Raw genomic sequence first — 20,033 nt, 5'->3', positions numbered from 1 at the left:
CTTGGCCTGAAGGAGTAGTAATTGAGAAACATGCTCTTTTGTATACTTAGACACACATTGTGCATGAAGCTTTCTTTTTAATAGTCATCTTACTATGTAGGATTGAACTAACAGCCTAGCGACAGGAAAGACATACACAGTTACATCATTATGAAAAACACCCAGTAGTTTTTCAAAGTCAAAATGAGAACTAAACTGTATTAGGTACATCCTCACATACCAAGTGTCCCTAGCTCTGTTATTTTCCTACAAATTCCTGGTTTACTTACATAATTAATAAATACCAGAACACGTTTCTGGTGAAACTGCATCATCCTCAAAAATACCACAAAACTCTACTGAAAGTTTTGGTTTTCAACACCTGCCTGAATAAACATAAATAAAAATAGACTACAGTTTCTCAGGAACATTTTGTACTAAAAAAAAAAACAATAATCTTTTTTCCTACAGAACTTTCTTTATCACAGCAAGATCACATACATCATTTTGCAGCCTTGCATGAAAAGCTCAGCTCAGCAAAGGTAAGATCTTCTTTGACATCTGAATAGTTACATACATCCATTTTTCATGGTCCTTGAGAGTATTTTTTCCTCTTGATCAGAAATTCCACAAATAATGCAAGAAATAACCAAGTGCAATATGTAAGACCTCTTCTTGTGAATAACTCGTGTTAAAGGCCCTATAGAGCATTTATTGAAGAAAAGCTGAAAGTCCCAAGTTGTCAAAGTTCCTTTTTTAAGTCACTCACCTTAGGTAATTCCCATTCTGATCGGGAACCATCAGCACTGTAGTAGTATGGTCTACCTTGTTCATCTGCATGTTTTATCCACTGTAGAAGAAAAAAAGAAAATGTACAACAGGAAATGCAATCAGCATGACAGTCGTAACACACTAAATTTCTGACACTTGGGATTTAAAGTTAATTTTCAACGAAGTGCCATCCACTTCGGCAGCATCTAGCGCACAACCTCCATTAGCTAACCAAGGTTAGTTAGCAGTGACAGCAACACAATTTTCAGCTTCCCGAATTGATTCCACTAATACTTTTTCTGTATAACTCTTCAGAAAATAGTCCTGCAATATCACCCAAGAGATTGCGATAAATAGGTATTTTTGAAGATGCCATATCTCACTTTTACAGAGGCACAATCTTTGCATCAAATCTGCATAAGGATTTTATGCATCAAATCACAGAATTACAAGAAGCTCAGCCAGCAACTGCTGATAATTTAAGATAATTTAAGTTGTTCACTTTGTGAACAACTCAATTTTTAATACATCAACAGGAACATGAGATGCAGTTCCTAGATAAATCACGAAAAAGATATTTACTTAACCTCTATATGCAGCTCCCACAATTAAGAGAGTTAAAACTATGAAAACTGTGACTAGTTATGTAGAAAGGGAAAAACGGTAATGAGCAAACATCTACAAGAAGATTACACAAAAATATGCATAGAAACACAACAAAGCTCTTGGGTCATACAGATTTCACAAGACTGTCTTCCAATAAGCTGTGATAGGAAGTACTATTTTCTACCAATCCTAGTGCAATTTTAAAAAAAAAAAGTTTGCATGCTTGCTAAAACATCGGAAAGTGAGGTAGATTAAGCAGGATAAGATTCCCAAATGGACATAAAACTCAATTCTTTAAAGACTTCAAAACAAACTTGCATACATCAACTGCAGAAGAGGTGGTGCTATAATACAATAATATACTGTTTCAGTGACCACTTTTTGAAGTTAAAAAACAAAACGAAACGCAACTTTGGTGAACAGTTACAAAAACCTGACTGCTTACAAATATAAACATGGAGTCATTTATCCTATGCGGAGCAGATTTTTATGCCATACCCAGAATCACACTAAGTTGTCAGCAGCAATTAGATAATTAGAACAGAACACAAATCTGCTGATACAGCTGTAGTTCAATTAAGAAGTTTGCCTACATCTGAAAGCAGTACTGAAAATCTCTGGTAAAGGATGAAACTGATAAAGCAGTATTATTTTCAGCTCGAAACCATCCTAACTGGAAGGCCTATCTAGACAAGAACAACTTTTATAAGACAGTAAGAAAAACATTATATTGATATGAAGTTCGTTCCTGAAGTGTAACTAAGAAGATGAGGGAGGGCAGGAATTAAAATATATATATATATATATACACATAATATGTTCATTTAATGTAATCTAATACCCAGCTGAAAATAAGAAAGCTTTTTCTAAGTAGTAAAGAACATACATAAAAAAATGTCAGTTCAGTTGCTAAAGTTTCATGCATTTTAAAAAAAAAAAAAACAAGAGGATACTGCTGAGGTATGCACTTCTGGAAAAGAAATCTGTATTTCTAACAGTGAATTAGTGGAAAAGATTTAGAACACATGACGAGAAGAAGGAAATAGTACCTTTTCATTAGTATAGTCATTGGTATATAAGGTTTGACCATGTTCATCCAACTCTTCTGACCAACCCTTTGGAGGAGAACCATACTGACTATCTGACTGGCTGTAACAAGAACTGTGGTCGTTTTCTTCTGATGAAAGATGCTACAAGTAGTTGGAAACATACAAGGCGATTTTGAGAATGAAAGTGTTTAAAATCTGAAAGATCAAAGGTTATTTGACTAGAAAGAGAATAGTAATAAATTCAGGAAGTTCACATTTTTATACCTTACATCAGGGAGCAAGAGATGCATTTTTACAGTACAGAAATATTTGATAATTGCTAAGCAATTCAAAGTATTTTCAGAACAACTGGTTTATATTGATATAATTTTTAATTCTACTATACCACATTTCAGCTACTCAATTTTAAACTCTGATCTAAATTTTATTCCCACAAATTTACATTACTGAATGAAGAGACTTGGCTTTAGTAATCTGGATTGCCTCAAAAATCTTGGAAGACACGCTACCTTGGTTTTCTGCCACCACCATAACTTTATACCTAAACCCTTTTCTTCCATTCCCAAATAGTATCTGGAAACACAATAATCATTAAGGACAACTTGAAACTCCAATTGCACCTTTGTAGAGCCCAGTATTTTACAGTATTTATACAACAGGTTTTGTACAACAGGGACTGTAGTGATAGGACAAGGCGTAACGGTCTTAAACTTACACAGGGGAAGTTCAGATTAGATTCAAGGAAGTTCTTTACTGTGAGGGTGGTGAGGCACTGGAATAGGTTGCCCAAGGTAGTGGTAATGCTCCATCCCTGGCAGTGCTCAAGACCAGGTTGGACAAGATGGTCAGCAACACTGTCTAGTGTAAGGCAACCCTGCCCATGGCAGGGGGGCTGGAACTAGATGATCTTAAGGTCCTTTCCAACCCAAACCTTTCTATGATTCTCTGAATGCCTCCTGAAATATTACGAATTTCCACTTGCTCTCCTCCTTCTAACTCTGATGCATATCACAACAAGCAATGCAAAAGCAAGGCTTTCTACCAGGCACAGCTAGCTGAGGTTTAAGATTATTTTCTGAAAGTAGAAGTAAATTATAATATAAGGAACAAGTTTGGTGTGTAGAGTAGAAAAGATTTTTGCACAGACATGTCAAACAATTTGTTTCCTTGTACACCTTGTTCATGTCCTTGCTGACATTGTAGTATTATTCAAAGTATCCATTCCATACATCAAAGAGAAAAAAACACACACACACAAAGAAAAAAAGCAATCAAGCAATCTCCCTGCATTCATTTCCCAAAACAATATCTATGCCACAGACTCCTGAGGAATTCCGTGCACACTGGCTTTCACACTATCGTGGATCCTTGGCTGGTAGAAGGCATAACATTTCAGATGGAACACATCCTGCTATTCAGAAATCACAGTACTTAAATTTCGAAGTTATGGTATTGATGAATGAGTACAAGATGGAGGGATCATCTGCAGATGCGGAAGATTTACTGGAAGTCCTTCCATGAAAAGGAGGAAGAATGATAACAACAGAAAGCCAGTTACACTTACTACAAGGAGAGTAACTACTCAAAAAAGCAATCACCTTATCCATACTAAAAACTGGAGTCTTATCCAGCAAAAGGACAGCCAGTGATAAATTAACAGACCATCGTCAGAGATACCAAAGTAACAGCCACAAACATTTTATCAGTTTACCTGTTGCTGCCACTAGCCTGTGGCAAGAGAATTTGGCTGTTCAAATGCTTGCAGATGTAAGGGCTGCTATGAAGGGCACTGCCAAAGGCAATAAAAGCTTCCCTTTTTCCTTTCTCTCCTGTTTCTGGCACTACCATTCCAGAAGTAGACACCTACGACAGAGCTTCCAGCAATCTAAAATCTTTGAGCATTCCACAATTGAATTTTAAAACTAAATACTGTAATAGGCTCCAGAGGAAATCCACCTAAACCATTAATATTTGAAAAGCTATGTAAAAGTGAAATATGTAGAAGATTTCTTGATGTTTGCTTTTTCTTTCAATCAGAAAACTGATTAACCTAAGTACTGTTTAAAAACAAAAGCACAATTTTAAGCATATTTAAATAGTAATATCCATCTCCCAACTATTCCTTTGCTTTATCTGAACCACTGTAGTTCAGATAAAACACACCCGAATCAATGCCTGGCTCTCCCTAGCAACTGGCTGCACTGAATATATCTGCACCTCAAATATTAGCCGAAATCTGTTTTTAACATAAATAACTTCATGGTACATTTCAACTCTCTTAAGCAAGGTCTGTGGCAAAGCTTTGCCCAAAGGTTTTGCAAAAGGTTTGCATAACGAAAAAAAAAACAACCATTGATACATCTACAGAACCTGTCCATGGCCTGAACGTAATATAGTCAAAAGCTTCTATAGCCAATTTCCAAGAGCTGGGGTGGATATCCTCCCCCCACCAGCATTTGCTACCTTGGACCTAGACACTTGGCTAGGCAGAGCTTCTAGCACAGTAATTTTAATGATCTTGTCTTCTGTTCTCTAGGGTGTCACTCACAGAATGAAGAAAGGCATTTTCTCAGAGTTAACACAAATTGACAACAAAACATTGCTCCTTTAACTGCCCTTTCTCCCAGTTTGGTCTACAGCTATCCAAGGCAGAAATCACTGACAAGTGATAAATTCAAATCTCCTAAGCAAATAGTCAAATAAAAAGCTACAACAAGGTATCCAATTAAACTTATTTTATATTCTTATTATTTCACCTTTTTAATAATTCATTAAATAGAATTTGAGTTTGAAGTAATATTTTAAAAAATGTTCTTAAAGCATTATAGAACATATTATTAATACATGTGTAAATTTAAGTACAAAAATAAAAATCAATCTATTTTAATTTGATAGAAGCTTCAATTATGTCCTTTTTTATGTGGGAGAAAAGTGCTGTCAAACTCTATTAAGCCTGGGTTTGACTCCAGAACTCTCGAGTTTTCTACATCTATCTTGATCTCTAAATCTGTCTTAATTCCCCTCTACAAAAATACTTTCCTCTAAGAAAAATATACCATACTTAAAATTAACTGCCACAGCAATAACCCAGCAGTAGCAAACACCTGTATATCCCTTGCCTTTGTTTTAACATTTATTTGACTGGTCTGGAGAAAAAATAAATAATTCCTTTGCCTTTTTCAACATGTCCCTATAAATCCTGCTCTAGAAGCACTGTCACATTTCCCCTCCTCTCCCCGAAAACGTGCCAAATACATTGGGAAAGAGAACACATTCTCTGTCAGAGAAGTTACAAAGGTTGTCTTATTCTACTGTCATTTATAGTCCTATTAAGTTTCAAAATATATTAGTTTTCCTTTGTTTTCATTTACCTTTAAAAGAAAAGCTGCAGTACCTGTTTACTACTTACTTATTACTCTCATAAACAGCTCATGTACTCATTCTTGCACACAAAAGCAATTAAAGAGCTAAACTGTTTACAACTTCATACCAAGACACATGACCAAGAAGACAAATGAAGACATTCCTTGACACCCCAAAACTCAGCAATACCAAATTCCACAGCAAAACAGCATTCACGTGCATTACAATCTCACTGCTTGTGGTCTCAGAACAACTACCTCATGATCTGCATGGCTCTGGGTATCCCCTTTATTAATGCTTGCATCTCGGCCCCACCGTGGAGGTTTCCAGGTTCGTTCCTGTGATCCTCTGTTGTAGTAATAACAGCGTCCTGTCGTATCTTTATGGGTTTCCCATTCCCCATTTATTTGGACCGGAGCACTTGTAGGTAGTGGTGGAAGTGCAGACTGAGATATTTTCAGTTCTTGTAAATTAGCATAAACTGGTGAATCAGGCCTCCCTTGGCTTGGTGGAGTAGTTGGCTATTGAGAGAAAATACGTATTGTTAAAGAGCAAACAATTTTAGAATGCTCCCTTACAAATCAGAATATACTACAGTAGTAAAACAAACCAACAAACTCCCTTATTTGTTGTTAGGTACAAGAGCACAAAGGACAGCCATGAGATGCTGGGGCGTGAAAAACATTAAATCGTTAACTGTAAGGTAGATATCACAAGACATTTATTTATTACTGAAACAATTCTACAGCATCTCTCAAGATGACAGCTGATTATTATGTCTTACACTGGACTTGAAATACACTGGAATCATCATTTAAAAAAAGTATATGCTTGCCTTGTTGAAAAACTTCAGCTTTACAATGCAAGTATTGCTCAGGAACCATAAGCAATGTGATCTTGTTCAAGACAAGACATAGAGTTTCTGAGATGCCACTTCTTAGCCAAAGATAACATGCTTGTAAGGTGGGCTGATGCCAACCTTATGAAGATTAACCATGCCAAGTACAAGGTCCTACACCTGGGTCGGAGCAATCCCAGGCACAGTTACAGGTTGGGCAGAGAAGAGATTCAGAGCAGCCCTGCAGAGAAGGACTTGGGGCTGTTGGTCAATGAGAAACTGAACATGGCCGGCTTCAGTGTGCGCTCGCAGCCCAGAAAGGCAACCGTATCCTGCGCTGCATCAAAAGGAGCGTGACCAGCAGGTCGAAGGAGGTGATCCTGCCCCTCTACTCTGCTCTCGTGAGACCTCACTTGGGAGTGTTATGTGCAGTTCTGGCATCCTCAACATAAGAAGGACATGGAACTGTTGGAACAAGAATGGAGAAGGGCCACGAGGACGATCAGGGGACTGGAGCACCTCCCGTATGAAGACAGGCTGAGAAAGCTGGGGCTGTTCAGCCTGGAGAAGAGAAGGCTGCGTGGAGACCTCATAGAAGCCTTCCAGTATCTGAAAGGGGCCTCTAAGGATGCTGGGGAGGGACTCTTCATTAGGGACTGTAGTGACAGGACATGGGGTAACGGGTTAAAACTTCAACAGGGCAAGTGTAGATTGGATGTAAGGAGGAAGTTCTTTACTGTAAGGGTGGTGAGGCACTGGAATGGGTTGCCCAAGGAAGTTGTGAATCCTCCATCCTGGGCAGGGTTCAAGACCAGGTTGGAAGGAGCCTTGGGTGACATGGTTAAGTGTGAGGTGTCCCTGCCCATGACCTTAAGGTCCTTTCCAACCCTAACTATTCTAAGATTCTATATGCATAACATAGCAGAGCTTTCTGTTGCATTCTGTTCAGTTCCATTCCACTCCCTTCTGTTCTATTCCATTGCATTTTATTGCCTCCCCTTCCCTGCACTCACAAGTTGTACAATGGGGAGATCCTTATTTACCTGAAATGCCAAGGGTATTTCAGCACCAAAACCACTTTCAAAGACACAGCTCAGAACGGTTACGGGTAGAAAGAGTATTTGATTTATTTCTAAATCAAGTGATTTGATTTAGTTTAGCTTAGTTAATTTTAGTCTGGTTTAGCTTAGACCCTTCAGTTTAGCTGGAAAAACCCTCCCTTGCAGCCTGAGAAAGGAAAGCCAGGGCAGGAGCGGTGCCGTGGTGGTGCGAGAGCAGTGCAAGGAAGAACCCAGCCAGAAAGGGCCAGGGAAGACCTGACGAGGGCTGGTGCTCAGTACTCCAGAGGACAGCAGCAAGTCCCGGGGCCACGCTGGGGCCACCCTGGGAGTCCAGAAGGCTGCCTCCCCCCGGATGCGGGGCACAAGGGCCACCTGCGTGGTGCCAATCTGCCCCGGGGGAAAATTCCTTCCTGACCCCAGTGCTGGCAGTCGGCTACTCCCTGAGCATGTGAGCAAGACCTGCTCCCGCTCCACACGCTGGTTACGCCTCTAAGGGGACAAGGGGACACTGGCACTGCTTTTTCTGCTTCCACCTGAAGCCGTCTCAGGGGCTTCCAACAACAGCAAAATGCCATTGGCCTGATGAATCCTCGGAGCACGAATCCTTCCTGTGCTTGGCAGTGGGAGCTCCAGAGCACTGGGGGAGGGCACTGAGCCGCCTGTGCATCCTTTTTCTTCTGGCTACTGCCACTCTCTCCCCAGGAGGTGAGGACGGCGAGCTCCCTGACAACCAAAGCAGGATCCCTCGATGATGCTTTGAGCGTGGCCCCTCCAGAAGCTGGAACCGCAGCACAGAACCTCCTGCAGCTTCGCAGCTTCAAGTGTTCCCTCCCTCAGTCCCCCCCCCGTCACCTAATACCCTGGTGCCCAGCAGAGGAGGACGGCGAGCTCCCCAGTGACTGAAGCAGGATTTCCATCCATCCATCCATCCATAGATCCGATGAGCTTTGAGCATGTCCCCTCCAGGAGCTGGAACCGCAGCACAGAACCTCCTGCAGCTTCGCGGCTTCAAGTGTTCCCTCCCTTAGTCCCCCCCTCACCTAATGCCCTGGTGCCCAGGAGATGAGGACGGCAAGCTCCCCAGTGACTGAGGCAGGATTTCCATCCATCCATCCATCCATAGATCTGATGAGCTTTGAGCGTGGCCCCTCCAGGAGCTGGAACCGCAGCACAGAACCTCCTGCAGCTTCGTGCAGCTTCAAGGGTTGCCCCCATCAACCCCCTTTCCCCTGCCAGGAATTCCCCCGGTGCCCCAAGGACTGCCTCTCGGATGCCCTCCGCCTGCCAGCTCTGTCCTGGTGGCAGCGCCGGGCACTCTGGCAGTGGGGCAGGGGAGGGCGCTGGACTCATACTGCCCCGGAGCATTGTGATGCTGCGTGGCCGGGTGCCGGCACTATGACACGGGGGTGACGGGGCCCCTGCAGCCCTGCCCACCGCAGCCCTGCTGCTGCTGCTGCCCCTTCACCCAGCATCCCTTGGAGAAAGGCCTTTGTCCTGCTGGCCCTGAGGCAGCGCCTGTGCCCAGGAGGCCCAGGGGATGTCCCTGCCCATGGTGGCCACACACTGGGCATCGCCGCGGGGTGTCCCTCTAAATAAATCTGTATGTTCATACTGTATCCATAAAGGCTTTTATACCACGTACAGTCATTGGAGTGTGGCGATCCCAAAGGTGAAAGGAAAGGGGTTTAGGTTCCATCTGTATGAACTTGGCAGAGAAGTAGAGAGCATGCAGCATTTCCTCACCATTCCTTATCCATACACCAACTGGCATTTGCTACTACACTGCCTATGGTGAGGTCTTCTTGGAAAGGAGAATTCAAGAAATCTCTTCTGCGTTTGTTACGCAGGGTAACGTTTGTAGCAGAGGGTGTTTTGATATTTGGTTGTGTTTGTTAACATTCATGTGTCTCGTCTGGCGGTTTACCTCTTGTACTACTATTTGAAAGCAACACCTCACTGACTGCTGCCTAATTCCACGTTCTCGAAAGCTCAACAAAGTGTTTTGATCCCAGTTCGGTTTAAACCGTCTGGGCCGAGCAGGTTTTCCCTGCAACACTCATGAAACACAAGTAAGTGACTCAGGTCTATAGGATAGTATTAAAACCCTCGGGGAAGTATCGTGTAAGAAGAACATGGAGCTAGGAGAGGATCTGGTTCGAGACCATCTTAAGAACCTGAACGTGCACAAGTCCATGGGTCCAGATGAAATCCATCCGCGGGTCCTGAAGGAGCTGGCGAATGAAGTTGCTAAGCCACCGTCCGTCATCTTTGAGAAATCATGGCAGTCAGGTGAAGTTCCCAATGACTGGAAAAAGGGAAAATATAACCCCCATTTTCAAGAAGGAGAAAATGGATGACTCGGGGAACTACAGAGCAGTCAGTCTCACCTCTGTGGCTGGCAAAGTCTTGGAGCAGGTTCTCCTGGAAGGCATGCTAAGGCACATGAAAAACAACAAGGTGCTTGGTGACAGCCAGCATGGCTTCACTAAGGAGAAATCCTGCCTGAACAATCTGGGGGCCTTCTATGGTGGGGCTAAGGAACTGATGGACGGGGTAGAGCAGCTGATGTCATCTACCTGGACTTGTGCAAAGCATTCGACACTGTCCCGCATGACATCCTTGTCTCTAAATTGGAGAGACATCAGTTGGACGGATGAAGACAGGCAGTGTTCAAGGCTGGGTTGGACAGAGCCTTGAGTGGCATGGTTTAGTGTGAGGTGTCCCTGCCCATGGCAGGGGGGTTGGAACTAGATCATCTTAAGGTCCTTTCCAACCCTAACTATTCTATGATCCTATGGTTCTCCAACCTTTCCCCCTCACTTCTAGTACAGATGTAGAATGTAAAGCAGCACTTCTATCTTCTCAGCAAGACCTAAGTAGACAGTTCAGCTGGAAAGATGAGTGCAGTGTTGGGACTAACCCTGGAAAACACCTGGATAGTTTACCTGTAAGCCTTTCCAAACACATGCTTGTTTAAAAATATTTTAAGCAATAGCACCCAGTGTTCTGATTACCATTCCTGTAACAGAAGTGGGCAATCTTATTCACCCGATTTTATCTATATACGTGCACCCAAGCAGAACAACAAATAACTACAACAAAAACAAAACACCAATGACAATTTCTTGTTAATAAATAGTTTGCTAACATAGAGGCCAGCAGAAATCATAGTTAAAAGTCCATGGCACTCACTGAAACCATGAGTACTTTCAAATAAGCCACTAATATGTTTAGGAGACAAATACACTTTCAGATGTTCAGTTTTTGACGCATAATACACATATACAAAACACACCATGCAGAATTGCAAGAGATTGCGAAAGCAGCTTGTTATTAAATCAAATTGAATAATTTCCTGGTAATGCACTGTCATCTCTATTTTAAGCTGTATTATTTAGGCACTCCAAAGAAAGGAACTGTAATTTATCCCTTCCCCCTGCTTGGTTTTAATTCATCAGCTTTGCTGCAGGCGAGTCCTTGTGCCTCTTGTTGCATTTTTCACAGGAAAAAAATAACATATTGCATTACATAAAAGATCTTTTATAATGTCCTTTTAAACATTAAAATCAAAAGCTGCTAATCTAGGCCACATCTATTCATAAATTAGACCAGGGTTTGCTCAGGCAAGGCAGCATACCATACCACACAATCAGATATAAACTGATTGCACCAGAGGTAGAACCAAATATGGGCAATATCCCCAACCAAAAGGGGAAACAGCTAGAGAGGAACTTAGTAAGATTAAAACAGGCACAGACTTGTTTTCTATTCCTTTGAAAGAGAAAACACAGCTTACTAGATATGGCAAGTACAGTATGTTTAAGGCAAACCACAAAGGAAAAAAAAAAGCTTCAGCACTGACAAAATCATAGAGCCAAAACCAATTAGTATCCTCCTCTAGCTAATTCGAAGAAATAAAAATCTGTTACAAAACTTGATGAGCAGTAAAAGACTATTTTTCTACTACCCAAGTCTTCTCCCCCTCACCCCTCCTTGTTTTTTTGATGAGGTTAGAATGGCTGCCTTTGAGAGAATTCTACTATGAACAAAACATGACTTCACTGTCTTTGAGGATGCATATCAATTTCCCGGGAAGCAAGGAGAGAAACTTTGAGGTCTCCCCATTCAGGATCACAGTTTCTGCCTTGGTTGCCTGATCACGGAATCATAAAAAGGTTTGAGTTATAAGGGACCTTAAAGATCAGGCAGTTCCCACCCCCCGCTATAGGCAGGGACACCTCTCACTAGACCAAGTTGCTCAAAGCCCCATCCGACCTGGCTTGAACACTGCCAGGGATGGGGCAGTCACAGCTTCTCAGGGCAGCCCTTTCCAGTGCCTCACCACCCTCACAGTAAAGATTTTCTTCTTAATATCTAATCTAAATCTACCCTCTTTCAGTTTAAAGCCATTTCCCTTTGTTCCATCAGCCTGCAGAACTGCATTTCCCACACAAATCATCCTACCATTAAACCACTGGGCTTGTAATTTGAATCTACAACATACACCTGCACTGTGGAATGCACAAAGCCTAAAGTTCTTCCTCTATTTCAAGGAAGTGTCAAAAGCAGCTCCATCAAGAGCCTGGCTGCTGTGGCAGGAAGCTGGTGGTTTGCACAACGCTCCTGTTCTCCTAAAGCTGCTCTTCCCCACAAGACAGTAAGAATGCTTTGCTATCTGGCCTACATCTGCCAATTGTTTTTTTAAGACAGACAATGAGGTGCCATTATTAAAATCCGTGTATTAATAAAAGTGTTTTCCAAATAGAAAGCCTGTGAAAAGAATACTCAATACAGTTCTTTGAACATTTTCTTAAACCTTAAACACATAGAAATATGGCTCAGAGGTTCCACACTGTTTTTCAATGCTTTCAGCATTATAACCAGAACAGCTTCAGATAAAACTGCAGGACATGTATGTACTAAGCCAATACTGGAAGCCCACAACCAAGATACTGCCATGTTAACTCATACTAATTAAGTTTAAAACAATAATATGAAATGAGGGATTTTCTTCTGAATGCTTTTTACTTCCAAACTCAATATACTGATTTCCGGTTTTCAAGGGAAAGCCAGAACTTTCGTTTTCAATAGCAAAGAGGACAGCTAACTGTCCTGCCAGCTGAGCCTCCAGCTACTCAATCCCTGTTGCTCTCTCTTCCAAGAGACTTTTCAGGGAGAATTACAATATGTCCAAAGGCAGCTGTAGGTTACTGGTTTCAGCAAAGCATAAAAAAAAAAAAAACGCAAAGCCATTAATCTATCTACAACACCCAGTTTAGCTCATAAGTACATCTTTGAGGGATACAACTTTCTTATCAGGAGCTATTTTAAATAACCACAGAGCACACAGTAATACTTCCTCATACCTCAAGCTGCACAACTAAGTTATGTTATTGTGTCTATAGTAATGCTCAGTTCAAAAGCACCCAACCTTATCAAGGCTAATTTTGAAGAATTTCTCATTTACGGGATGAAGAAACCAGCTTTTAGAAAGCTCAAAGTTTCCTGAAATTAACTTTGGTGTACTTTTTACATCAGTGTTGGCAGGAAGGTGAATAGTCTCCCCCCCAACCTGAGGAGAGCCCTGCAAAGGCAGGTCACACCAGATGTCCCTGTAGAGCTCCCAGGCCCTGCAACGCCTCACTGTTTCATTTCAAATGACTGTTTCAAATTCAAGACTTTGTTCTGCAAAAGCCTTTAATGGTTTCAAGCCAAAAAGCATTTAACTACATTCCTTTCATTTACCAAACACATTACTTATTACCAAGGTATAAATACGAGTATGTAAAGCATTATCTATATCAAAGTAGCTTCTGACTACTTCCATGGCTGTTTTCCCAAAACCAGACATATGTAGTTAAGGGAAACTTAAATATATGCTAATCACTAAACAGCTAGTATGCACATAAGGACTTCCATCTAGAACTTCATTCCCTGAGCTTTGTTTTTGCACTAACAAGCTCTGAATGCTCATAAACATGGAAATAAATCTACTAAAAGAGACTCTGTCTTCTTACTATCAGAATCACAAGAACGCATCCGTCAACGTGCCTATGCATGTGCACCTTATACTCAAAACATTTCAACATTCATTTGTTATTTGATATGCTTTTCTGACTTTTTCATGTTGCTTTCTCCTGCTAAGAACAGGCAAAGACTCTTACTAAAAGAGTGATAAACTAGAAATAAATACTTGTATGGTGTTGCAACTTAAATGAAAATTGTACAGGCATCAAGCATTATGACAACTTTATTAACATATGGACCTCATTCTGAGCTCAACAATGTTCTGTACTAACACTTTAGAAACCTGCCATATTTAGTTCAGCCTCACAGAAAGGTTTGCTAGCTCTAAACCCTTGCAAATCGACCAGGAAGAGTTTCCTGCAGGCAGGGCGAAGTTTTCTGGATGAACACACAACATTCTTCAAATAGGGACTGTACACACAGCTTTTTCAGAAGCTGATTTTTACACTGGCACAGGAGGAAGCAGATCCGTGCCTTTAAATAAAACAGCCTGTTAATCATTCATGAATGAACAGTCAACATTTTCAACAAAGGCCGAAAATACTCTATCAGGCCTCTTAACACTTGAGCTCAGTGCAATGGAAAACAAACTTAGTATACTTCACAAGGCACTTTTCATCACCAAAATGGATATCAACTTCTCAGAGGATACCTTAAATTTCACTGTTACCTTACACAAACGGCCTTTTTCAGATGGCAGTATTTGTTTAAGCATTCAAAACCAAAGCAAACTTTAAAAAGGTTCAGCACACTGAACATTTTGTTCTGGGAGAAACAAAGACAACAGATCTCTTCCCTATCCACCACCTAAAAATGCTTTTGGTTTATTTTCATGCAATGAGAACATACTGCATTGAGGATGCCAGCAATTAAAAGACAGAAAACAAAGTTTCCTTGAAACTGACAATTACTTTTTCCTTTCACAGCACTTAAATCCAAGACAAAAGATTCTGTTTAAAGAACTGCAGTGCTAGCCTGCAAAACATCACCTACCACACATCATTATCCCTCCTTCACAAAGAAATTGCTTTAGTTGTTGTGTCTCTGTTTGCAGCTTTTCTTAGTGTAATGAATTTGAAATTAAAAGCTTCCATTACAGTAGCAGCATTTGGATTGCTGAAACTAGCTGCTAAAAATGGGGAAAGAGAAAAAAAAAAAAAAACAACAACAAAAAACCAAAAAAAACAACACCACAAATCTCATCTTAATACTCTTATGTACAAGAAACAGATTGTCCACATTCATGTGAAGGAACAGAATTACACTGAAGGAAAACGAGGGAATACCAGCTCTTTGCAGCAGCAAACCTAAGAAAGGCAAACAGGCACATCCCACAGCATCCCAAGACAGAATGAAGCATCCCAGTTCCCTCAACAACCAAGCTTCTTGCCAAGGAATTGCCACTGTCCTTTTAGGAAGGCCTGGGCCTTCAATACCAGCTTTATTCAACAGGAATGATCTAAAAGAAACCTCAAAAAATCTAGTTTCATTTTCACAAAGTGACAGCTTCAACTGGAAGAATTAGCTCATCCCCTCCTTCCTCTTTCTGCTGCTGGCTTATGTTTTTACAAACATGTTCTGAACCCTGCTTTCTAACATATTCAGCCACATTTAAAATATTCTGTAATATCCAAATATCCATAAGAGGGATTTTTCAGCAAGTCCTCTACTACCTCAGATGTGAAGACAGCAACTAATTTAACAAGCCAAATTGAAATGGGAACCCAAACGATTTTTTTATGCACTAACCTTTTCCAGCCTTAACTGGATAATTCACTAAGCCTAAGGAGTACATAAAAAAATGACAGTGAATATTATATACCTGTTAATATCTGATTATAAATGTCAAACAAGCCATAAATATTATTTAGCTGCACCAAAGTTCTCACGTTCAGTTTTTATACCATTACGAAGTGAGATCTAAAAAAAAAAAAAAAGACATTACAAAGCAATGCAGAATTAAAAACATCCTGTACAAATCATTCAAATATGGCTTCATAAAGGCTGTTCATCAGTTAAGTATTTTAAATGCCACATTTAAAAATTAAGCAGACACATTCAAAATAACTTACTTTAAATGGCTAGCTGGTAACTTTGTTACATCAAAAACAGTAAAATTAGGCATCTGATCTAGTTTGCTAGTTCTAACTTTAGTCAATTTTGCTTTTTACTTAGACTGAATTACAGGCTGAGCTATTATTTCTATTTCTGGAGACATTTACATATAATTCTTTTTAATATAAATACATCTATTAATACTTTGTTTTACAAAACAAAGAGTCTTAGTACATAGGACATCGTGTTCTGCCAGAATGCGCTTGTGTTATTTCAGCCATTTAAGTTCCCTTCTGCTCCAGCTCTCCTGTAACACAGGCAAAAAATAAAATTTCCAGAGTTGCCAAAAATATAAATGTTTATCTGGTGATATTGTAAATCCTATCAATTAAAAAAAAAAAAAGGACAAAAATTCTAGATGTGTAGTAAAAAGCCTCAAACTAAATACATTCCCTATTCTTGGCAGCCCAAAGGAAGGGACTTTAATTACTTTCATACTCATCAAGACAATGATTTACTAAATGACACTGCAAAAATCCTATAGCATGGAAAGCCAAGAGGTGGCTTCCCTGATCACATTCACAAGCTCTTATGAACAGAAGTGGAAAGTGGTTGTGATAGCAGGGCTCTCTGGTACGCCTTTGCCTGCTACAGAGGGGAGTAACTGGCTGGGTCTCTGAGGAGCAGAGATCATCCATCATAAGCGACCAATCAAAGAAAACCGATGGAAAACCTTTCTTCCCCGTACAGTCTACAGATTTCCCATTCACACTTTTGCAGTGCTCATGACCATCTCAGCGAGCAAAACTATCACATATGAACTTAAGCAGTTTATAGCAAGAAAAGAAAGTATATGATTGATTGAAGGACTGCACCAATAATGTCAAATATTTTAAAAAGCGGAAATAAGAACTTACAATGGGATCCTTTGTAAAACATGCACAAAGATGACAGTGTTTACCGTACTTGTACTTTGCCACTTGCACAATCTAGCTTCTCCCTTCCATAAAAAAGCTTTTGTCCAAGGATACAGACAAAGCTGCTTTTCCTATAGTAGAAAATCTAAATACCATATGAAACACTTTACTTCATACATGCTCACACGGCAAGCTTACTTCAATTAGGTAAAAGTGGCCAAATTTAATAATATTGAAAAGTCAGACAGTAAATGTCCTTCACTTCTTTTTAAGCCTGTCCACCATGAAAACTACCGATATGTTCAACATACAGAAATTTAGCCGACATCTTGAACAACCTAGACATGTCACTCAGTAGTACATTTATATTTTTTCTCCACCTTCATGGAAGTGGTATGAAGCTGATTCTGTAATAAAGGATGTTTCAACAATACTAGTGAAAACACCAAGTTTATTCTGTATTTTAGTTCAACTGTTGTCAATTCTTGACCTCTGGGGAACACACAGTACATGTTCAAATGCAGATTTATGAAGAACAAAGCTGTTGGGAATTATTTGTGATGTCTCTCAGTGATTATTTTCTATAAAAAACTAAGTACACTAAGAAAACATCAGAAAAACCTAGGTTGCCTTCCCCAGTAGAAAACTGTTCTGGAATATGTCAACAATTACTGCTTTTAAGAATGGCAGTATCACAAAAGTACAAGTCCTTTTTGGAAGTGTTGCAGCAGAATAACCAATACAGGAGGGCTGGAGAGCCCTCACTTAGTGAGCCATTCACTATTTTAAGGTATAGCTAGACATCTCATTTGCCTCATAAAGGACAAAGTTTTTAAGACAGATTGTTAGCATCTTCTGTGCTCTCACCATTACAGCACCATAGCACATCTAAAACACTAGCTCCTATGAAGCGTAAGTGGGAGGTAAAACGCTGCTACTTGAACTCCTAATAACTTAAGAGTCAAGAAGAAGTTTCCATTAGTATAACTCACTTCAAACTGAATAGCAATTTTTCCTACGCTTTACATTTTCTAAAGTACAGATCCCACAGCACTTAAGCATACTTGGTGAGGGTCCAGTGCTTACACAAAGCAGTGCAAATCTGGGCAATCATGAAAAGTGCAGATGGGAAAGTAAGCATCACCTTTGATAAGATTCCCAAGCTACACAGAAGTTACTGAATTTGTATTACTGGGCAAGCTCAAAAGCCTAAAAAACCCAACTTGAGTACCATTTGATCAAACAGAATGTAATCTAATTACTACCGTGCAAGTTAGCAAAAAATATTACTCAGTAGAGCAAAAACTGTAATATCCTAGTCTTTGAAAGAGAAGGAAAAATCCAGAGCCATTAAGAATTTAAAACCTATATATGTGCATATTAGTGGCTCACTTTATAAATATTAAGTTGAGGGGGGCAAATAGAGAAAAGAACAATTTGCAAGAGAAAGTTCTAAAACACAGCAGTCATCAACTCTGCGTTCTGACAGAAAGGCTATTTAATTCCAAACACTTGACAAGAAAATGCGTAACTCCCACACCATTTACAGCTGTTGTCCTTTTAGTCTGCTGTAAAAGCAGATTTCACTTGTGTGAAACTGCGCTTCACTAAATGTTGCTTGTGGCAGCAAATTCTGCAAGCATTTGTTATGCTAGTATTTCTTTGTTAGGTAACAGAGTAATTCCAAAATAACTTCTTGAGCTTATGAACTGCAACACTTATAAGATTTTAACAACATATACAGCTGCAGACCTTTACCAGCATTCTAACAGTATGCACAATGCTAAAGTATCATCACACTTACTGGTATACTGGAAATATAATATGGAATAAATAAAGGTGGCAAACTCTCATGAATAACACAGCTAAGTGGCCTAGGAAGAAACCACAGCATAGTATGAAATCGGATATTAGAATAATTTCTGTTGGCTTGCCTTACCAATTTATTAGTAAGGATATATACTACTGTGCAACTGCTAGGCTCTATCCTTTCCTGAACACCCACCCAGGCAGCTGCTACCCTTCAAGTCTGCTTCTCAGAGCTCTCCCTGTGTTTATTACTGCGCTACTCATGTGCCCCAGATCTCCAGTGGGCAGTTCCCTTGATTAGAATGTCCCGCTTGGCAACAAACAAGCAACCCCTTCAGAAAACAGCCAGTGTAGCTATTGACATAACCTTCCATAAACATTATATTAAAAACCTCAGAAACAAGTCTCAGTACTGCCCAGTTTGTAACCGGAAAGCAACATCTGAAAAGTACATTCTAGGGATCCTGACTGGCCACACAATTCAAAATACACAATTTGAAGAACCACATTTTACATAGTGTCATGCTGGCTGTATACCTCTACAAATAAAAAAAAAAAAAAAAAAAATCAAATTATATACCCAAAGTCTAGAAAAATTATGACTAAATCTGTCCAAGTAATTTATTCATACTCTAACACAAAAAAAAAGACCTAAGGTAGGGAAACACAAATGTTGGGATGTTCTTAAGTCTGACTGCTTCCATATTTCAAAATTTCAAGAATATATTTCAACAGCTATCCTTTTTAACACCTCAGAATAAAAATCTATCCTTTTTGCTCTCTTTCCTTTTGGAAAAACTGATTTGCTCATCTTAGAAAAGAAAGCCAAAAGTAATCTGCCATATTAAATGAGTTAGTTACCCTAACTCCCCATGCACACAAGGAAAGAATTCCCTTTGTGCAGAAAGGCAGAAGCCACACTGACACTTCTGCTTACATGAGAAGTCCAGCAAATGGTTTTGCTAACTCTGTTCATATCACCAAATTAATAAAGCACACAGTTCAAAGGACTTGGCCAACACTCAATGTTTAGAAAACAAGAGCTACCACGAATTTATTTCAGAAAATAAAAGACTACTGATACAGTTTTAAGATGTAGCTAAGCTGGTCTGCTGTCCACCCACTACTAATGGGAGCAACCCCATCTCCTCCCCCCCCGCCTCTGGTGCTGATGTGACCCTGTAGCAGCTTATGGAAAAAAAAAAAAAAAACAAACCTAGAATGGCAGTAAATTAGACCCATTGAGACTTTAAAACAATAAAAAAAAAAAACAAACGAACAAAAAAAACCCACCATACTTAGACCCTTTAGGTGTTTGCAGGTAGCTGTAAGGTCAGTCAGAAATGCCTTTAAAGTGTCTGAATTAGGAGATAGGAAAGAAGGACCTCAAGACCTGTTAGCTCTGAAGGAGGTTTAGCTGCTTCATTAAACCCCATAGGTGGCTGGGAGGAAGGAATTATCTTCAAACATAGAATCACAGAATGGTTAGGTTGGAAAATCGAAAAGAGACATGAGAAAAACGGGAACTTTCCTAGCAGGCTTAAATGCAGGCTAGTCA

General features: G+C 40.1%; 1 protein-coding gene across 13 annotated transcripts in view; it reads right to left on the bottom strand.

Moving 5' to 3' along the window:
• ARHGAP12 (Rho GTPase activating protein 12) overlaps positions 1-20,033 on the bottom strand; it is a 72,162-nt gene that overhangs the window by 34,415 nt on the left and 17,714 nt on the right. For 8 of the 13 annotated variants that reach the window (XR_009746046.1, XR_009746047.1, XM_061468147.1 and 5 more), the window contains exons 2-4: positions 6,026-6,289; positions 2,406-2,546; positions 749-829 (exon numbers count right to left, since the gene is read on the bottom strand). The exons of 1 other annotated variant lie outside the window; for it this stretch is intronic. Coding sequence is in view for 10 of the 12 variants with exons in the window: in XM_061468147.1 (XP_061324131.1) it covers positions 749-829; positions 2,406-2,546; positions 6,026-6,289 (486 nt within the window). In the remaining 2 variants the exon portion in view is untranslated. The remainder of the gene's footprint in view (positions 1-748; positions 830-2,405; positions 2,547-6,025; positions 6,290-20,033) is intronic. 4 more of the 13 variants (XM_061468154.1, XM_061468153.1, XM_061468157.1 and 1 more) reach the window with 2 other exon arrangements.

This window comes from Pezoporus flaviventris, unplaced genomic scaffold, assembly GCF_033815535.1.
Source record: "Pezoporus flaviventris isolate CSIRO_AGI_PZ_B2104156 unplaced genomic scaffold, CSIRO_AGI_Pfla_v1 ptg000047l, whole genome shotgun sequence".
In the NCBI taxonomy this organism is placed as follows: domain Eukaryota; kingdom Metazoa; phylum Chordata; class Aves; order Psittaciformes; family Psittacidae; genus Pezoporus; species Pezoporus flaviventris.
The sequence above is the reverse complement of the archived record's forward strand: the minus strand, read 5'-3'. Positions and strand labels throughout refer to the sequence as shown.